Source organism: Gossypium raimondii, chromosome 8 (assembly GCF_025698545.1).
Source record: "Gossypium raimondii isolate GPD5lz chromosome 8, ASM2569854v1, whole genome shotgun sequence".
Lineage (NCBI taxonomy): Eukaryota > Viridiplantae > Streptophyta > Magnoliopsida > Malvales > Malvaceae > Gossypium > Gossypium raimondii.
Window position 1 is genome coordinate 61,929,195 of NC_068572.1, and position 6,083 is coordinate 61,935,277.

At 32.3% G+C, this 6,083-nt stretch overlaps 1 protein-coding gene and 1 pseudogene across 1 annotated transcript; one reads left to right on the plus strand and one right to left on the minus strand.

The window, feature by feature from the left end:
- Positions 1 to 1,113: 1,113 nt before the first annotated feature.
- On the plus strand, positions 1,114 to 2,722 carry LOC105792928 (40S ribosomal protein S15a-5-like; annotated as a pseudogene).
- Positions 2,620 to 5,425, minus strand: LOC105792927 (probable caffeoyl-CoA O-methyltransferase At4g26220). Its single transcript, XM_012621782.2, has 5 exons — positions 5,322 to 5,425; positions 4,387 to 4,466; positions 4,124 to 4,268; positions 3,196 to 3,331; positions 2,620 to 3,086 (listed from the first exon to the last, which is right to left on the minus strand). Exons 1-5 carry the CDS (start codon positions 5,418 to 5,420, stop codon positions 2,800 to 2,802), a joined length of 747 nt encoding a protein of 248 aa, XP_012477236.1. The 5' UTR covers positions 5,421 to 5,425; the 3' UTR covers positions 2,620 to 2,799.
- Between the last annotated feature and the right edge of the window lie 658 nt (positions 5,426 to 6,083).

The following is a 6,083-nucleotide window of genomic DNA, read 5'->3' on the forward strand; positions in this document are numbered from 1 at the left end:
TCTTCACTCCCTACCATGGATTTTTTAAGAAATTTTTTTTTTGTGTTGGTTCATTTTAAAATTTTAATTCAAGCTCAGTATAAAATAATTGAACTTCGAGTATGAAAATTAAGAATGAAGGCTTATATTTTTATGAGCTAACTCTAGTCGAACACTTTGAACTTCGGGTTTCGAGTGCCGAGTCAAGTTCAAATTCTAGCTGGTGCTTGTTCGGCTTAGATTGCACATTATTTTCCATACCACAACCAATATCGCAATACTACCTCTCTCATTGGTTGTTAAAATTCTTAAAATGCCGCATGCGTATTTGACAAAAATTGAAATACACTTGGTATTCACGAACCTAGCTGATTGGGTCTAAGTTCGGTTTAAATTTTTTTTCTAGTCAATGCCTAAACATGATCCAACCAAACCTAAATGGCTTGTTTCATTGTTTGGAGAAATAATAACTTTTTTTTTAATTTAGAACTAATTATAAGAAATATATAAACATTAATATTAATATTATTATTTTTAAGGGTGAACTATACTCAAGGTCACTAAATTATTAGTAAGCTTACGTTTTGATGACTTAACTTTAAAAAGATACAAAATTGTCACCGAACTATTTGAAAGTTTTCATTTAAGGCATGAGACTATTAAAATCGTTGTTGTATAACTTTTCTGTTTACACCGCTTGCATCAATTGAAAGCTCTCCTTCCCCTTTTCTTCTGCAGTTTAGTTTTTTTCTTCATGAAACAACTTTGAATGTCACGAATTTGCGAACTAAATCTAAACAACTTTCTTCTCCAATCTTTGACACTGACTATCAGATAAACTTGGATCTAATGTATGTTTTTTTACTCATTGATGGGTACTGATCCACCCTACCGATCGTGGAATTGTCTCTTGGATCTTGTTAGACAGACTTTAAAAAAAATTAACAGCCCAGTGACTTAAATAATTACTTTCAAATAGTTTAGTGACCGTTTTGTAACTTTTTGAAGTTGAGTGACTAAAACATAAATTTACTAATAATTTAGTGACCTTGGTTATAGTTTACCCTATTTTTAACCGTAAATCAGAGCAGATGAACCGGACTAACGTGAAAAGATTAAAACTCAAATCTTCTCAAAACAAACTAGGCCGATTGGATCGAGAGAGGCCCCGACCATAGCCCAGGTTTTGGGCCTTTTGGCGGCATTATTATTTTGGCGGCGTTTTTAGCTGTTCACGGATCATCACCGAAAACTGGTGAGAGATAGAGATGGGAAGGAGGATACTAAACGATGCGTTGAGATCAATAGTGAATGCAGAGAAGAGAGGCAAAGCAGCAAAGCTACGGTGGAATTGAAGCCGATCTCCACCGTCATATCTTCCTTTCTCACTATCATGAAATATCGAGGTAAGGTTTTTTTTTTGTTTTTTTTAATTCGTTGTTTTTGCTTATGATTTTTGTTTATTTTGATTAATCGGAATCGGTTTTTGCTTGATTTTTAATAATTATTGATTAATTCTCAACTTCGGTTGTAACACTGAAAAAATTATGAAATTTGTTTTTTTTTCCTTCTTAAATTTGTTATTTACTGCACAGAATTATTAACTTAGTGTCATTTGATGTAGATTTTATAAATTGACATTTTAATAATTTCCATTATAGAAATTCTGATATATTTATGATTTGTGTTGTGTTCATGATATATATTTTTGGAATAATCATATTAAACAATAATCATGGTATCATCTTCCCAATATATAAAATTTTAGGGAAAAAATGCTTATTTAGACAAATACCTGTATTTACCATCATCTCTGATTCCGAGTATAATATTTTGCCTATTTTTCATCAATATTATGTGGATGCAAATTCTCAGAAGTTTCGAATAGCTATGTTACTCGTGTAAGTCTTAGATATAGTTATGTGTTCAACACTGGTATATTAAAAAATTTTCGAGTTTTTTCATTTATTTGAAAGGTTCTTAGAAGTTCATATCTTCGTACCAGAATTCAAAAATCCAACTTAAATAGTTATTTTAAGAAGAATAAAGAGTTGAAAGAACATAGTTATGGACTAAGGGTCTAAGATGTTGAATGTTTAGACTTGTGGCTACTGCCTGCTACCAGACGATGGATCCGTTGCTTGTTTTTCGGTCATTAACTTGTTTTTATTTTTTCTTTTCGGAAGGATACATCAGGAACTTTGAGCTTTTCGATCCGCATGGAGTTGGGAAGATCACAGTTGAACCACAAGGCAGGGTAAATGATTGCCAAGCACGCACTTACCGGCAGGACATCAAAGTGAAGGATATCGAGAAGTACACAACATTTAAACTTCCAACTCGGCAGGAATGTTCATTCATTGCCTATTATATAGAAGGTGCTGGCCGGCTTGGTATAGGATATGCTAATGTACCCGGTTATGTCTATAGAATTCTTCCCAAACTTATGTTGTTTTTCGATGATCTTTATCCCGTGCAGTGGGGTTATGTTGTGATTTCAACTCCTGATGGTATTTTGGATCACGGAGAAGCCATTAGAAGGAATGTGGGTGGGCAGGTTCTTGGTTATTTTCATTAGACTTCATTTTTTATGCGTACTTTCAGATAGAAAAAGGGGAAGAATAGTTGTTCAGGGTCGGGTTTATCCAATAACCATCCGAAGTTTTCATTGAATATCGATCACTAGAACATAACATAAGCAACGTTCGGAATCAAATTTTTTATAACAATCTAGTATTCTTTATTGTGATGCTTTGATTTATTATTGCAAGATCATAGTAATGAAACTGCAGGATAGTTTTCTTAGAAGCTAAGAAAACATCAACGAATTCGCCTGCAGATGGTCAACCCATCACCCGACGGAGTGAGAGCGATTTCGATGCGTTGATCGATTGAAACTGAGTTGTTAAACTCTATGATCGACCTCCTCGATTCCTTTCTATCTTCTGAAACCGCCTCTTCGGGTTGAGCCACCGTGCCTCCCCAAAGCGTGTTGTCAAAGACGATCAATCCGCCAACTTTCACCAGTTTCAGAAGCCTCTCGTGGTAATTCAGGTAATTTTCTTTATCCGCATCGACAAATGCAAAATCAAAACTCCCTTCATTATCTTTCTGCTGAAACGAAACAAATGAAGATGAGTTCAATTGATTGAACTTGAAGAATCCGTAAAAAAAAAAAAAAAAACAGAAATGGAGATAAACCCGGGTATTTAGTGCTTAAATTTTGAAGAAGCTTGTCCAGAACTGGTAAAGCTTGGGATTCAATGAAGTTGATTTTGTGTTCCACACCTGCTTTTTGGATAATGGGAAGGCCTATCTCATATGTTTCCTTGTTTGGATCTATGGCTATAATCTGCAAATATGAGTTTTATTAATGAACAAAGTAGATTATGGTAAATAAACTTGAGAAATATTTCAACTTTTGGTCTATGTATATATCTGTTTGTGTATGTGTGTGTGTGTGTGTGTGTTGAGGGAATAAAGCCTTTTTTGGGAGAAGTTTCATTCAGAGCCGGCGGAACCGTCAGCATGTTTCGTATGTCTTTGGTGGGGGGTTTTATCTCATGACTCTACTGAGAGCTCTAATGTTTGAAGAGATGCTAGTGATAGGTTCAAAGAGCAAAAGCGCCTTGTTGGATGCTTAAACAGGGAAATAATGCTCAATTGTGCATGGTCTAATTCGAGCCCAAACCCTAGAGCTTATAGTTTTTTTCTTGCCCAAGTGGTAGTATAGTTACTGACTAGTGCCTTATATGCTATAGTGCATGGGCTCAAATACCACTAACTGCAAATATTAGATTTCTTTGCGCATGGTTAGCCTTTTAAAACACCTGACAAGATGCTCTAGCTTTGTGAACTTGTCATTGATGCTTCTTCAAGCTCTCGATAGAGTTGGGAGACAAAACTCACCATTGAGGAGTCTGTTGGGAGTTTGATATTTCTTATTAACTCGATTCCCTTGACAAAGAAAACATTTTAATGAATTATATTTTGAAAAAGAAATTATTTTATTTTAAACAATTTTCACTAATTGAAAATTATTTTTATATCATTAAAAAATCAATAAAATTTATATTTGGTTCGTTTAAAAATCATTAATTTTTTTTTTAAAACTTATGAATCGAGAACCGATGGGAATAAATACCATAGCATCGTGAGGGATTGAAAGAGCAGTGAGGAGAAGAGAATAGCCGGTGTAAACACCAATTTCAATCGTCTTCTTTGCATTAATTAGCTTAAGTAACATCCCCATTAGTTGACCTGAATCTGGTGTTGTGCTCATAAAATTCCTGCTTAAATCGAGTTAGAAGAGAGTAATCAGTCCGTTGAATTAAAAACTTTGATTGACGTTAAATTGATTTTGTTTTTCCTTTGTCACAAATTAAATGAAGCCAAAGACACTTTTACCCTGGATGCTTTGCAGTAACTTCTCGGAGCTCCTTTAGAGGTGATGGTTCCCTAGGGTAGACGTTGGTCTTCAAGATATACTGTTTCAAAACTTGTCCAGTTGAAAAATATATTTTGTTTGAATTATTCATTTCATATTAAATTTATGATTTTTTAAATTAGAAAAAACTTTAAAATTTTATTATTAAGGGAAGCTGACTCTTTCAGAAAAAATTCTTAAAATGTCATTCTTTCAAAATTGGTGGACCTTTCAATAAGTTTGTATTGTCTTGGTTGTAGTTTTGTCGCCCAATTCTAAAAAGAACTCGAGTGCATGAGGCAATGAGCTCAACCAAATTGGAATACCTTGTCAAGCCAGATCTTGTTTGACATTTATACTTGGAAGAATTTGAGCTTCCGCCCTACAGCATATAAGGTTCGTGCATGTTGCAATGCTTAAAATAATTCTAAACTTTGATAGGTAGTACGGTTGTCCATAAATGTCTTATATGCTGTAAGAGACAAACTCGATCAAAGACAACATTGACTCATTGAAAGTTTATCAGCTCTAGACGAACGAAGTATACTTCTTTCATAAAAGTCAACCGTCCCTTCACGTTTATATAATTCAGTTTCAATTTTTTCCTTCTAAATTTTATTATATATGTTGAGATATGTACATTTAATCTACACATTTATTTTAATGTTAAAATCAATAAAAAATATTTATTATATATAAAAAAATTAATTGATTGATTTAATCGGCCAATTGAAGGTATTGCTAATAGCCTCCAATTCAATTATTTAAACATTACAAAACTTAATTATATTTTCGTTATTTAGGAGATTCAAATTCCGATATGTATAATTCCTATCCCTAAATTACAATATATTTAGTAAAAGGAAAAATAATGAAAAATAAAATACCTTAGTTAAAATAATGAAAAATAAAATACCTTAGTTAACTCAAAACTCTGCAACAACCCCTTATGGAGAAATGGCTCGGCTGTTGTAAATTCCATACTCTTCAAATATATGCTTGAGAAACAAATCATGCAAAGCCCGGTTGAAATATATATGTATATCTATGTGTGTATATATATATAGATATTATGAATTAAGTTCACACCAAGTTGATGCATGTCTTTTAATAATCCATATTAGTCGTGTACTACTGTATGATTTAAATGATATAATTTAATTCTTAAATTTGATAAATTTTTTAATTTCGATTTATATGACGATTGTGATATTATAAGATTGTACCATATTATTGTCAAATTAAAAAAAAGTTATACGTGTGGCACAATAAGATATTAGGTAAAATTTTTGAGAAAAACTGCTATGTTTCTAGATTAACATGGGTAAAAAGAGTCAATGACTACATTAGGTAAATATGCCACAGGGATAAAATGTTATTTTATTTAGACTTAAATTATTAAATGTATCAAAATTTTGATACTTGAATTTAACTTCAATATTTAATTTGGTACCTGATGCCATTTGATTAGAATATTAAATCAAACACAGAAGCTAAACTCAAAAACTAAATAAAATATATACCCTAATTTTAAATACAAATATGATTTATGAAGCTAAATTTGTTTATTATTTACTAAACGTTTCGTATTTGTACTCTGTCGAAATTTATTAGGAACTTCAGGAGCTCACAAACTTTACATTCTGCTTAATTATTTAATTAATCAAGCAAAAAATTA

Coding starts and splice junctions, on each gene's coding strand:
- LOC105792927 (XM_012621782.2), bottom strand. CDS start 5,420: ATGATTTGTTTCTCAAGCATATATTTGAAGAGTATGGAATTTACAACA. Junction 4,467..5,321: donor AGAGTTTTGAGTTAACTAAG/GTATTTTATTTT, acceptor GTTTTGAAACAG/TATATCTTGAAGACCAACGT. Junction 4,269..4,386: donor GTTACTGCAAAGCATCCAGG/GTAAAAGTGTCT, acceptor CGATTTAAGCAG/GAATTTTATGAGCACAACAC.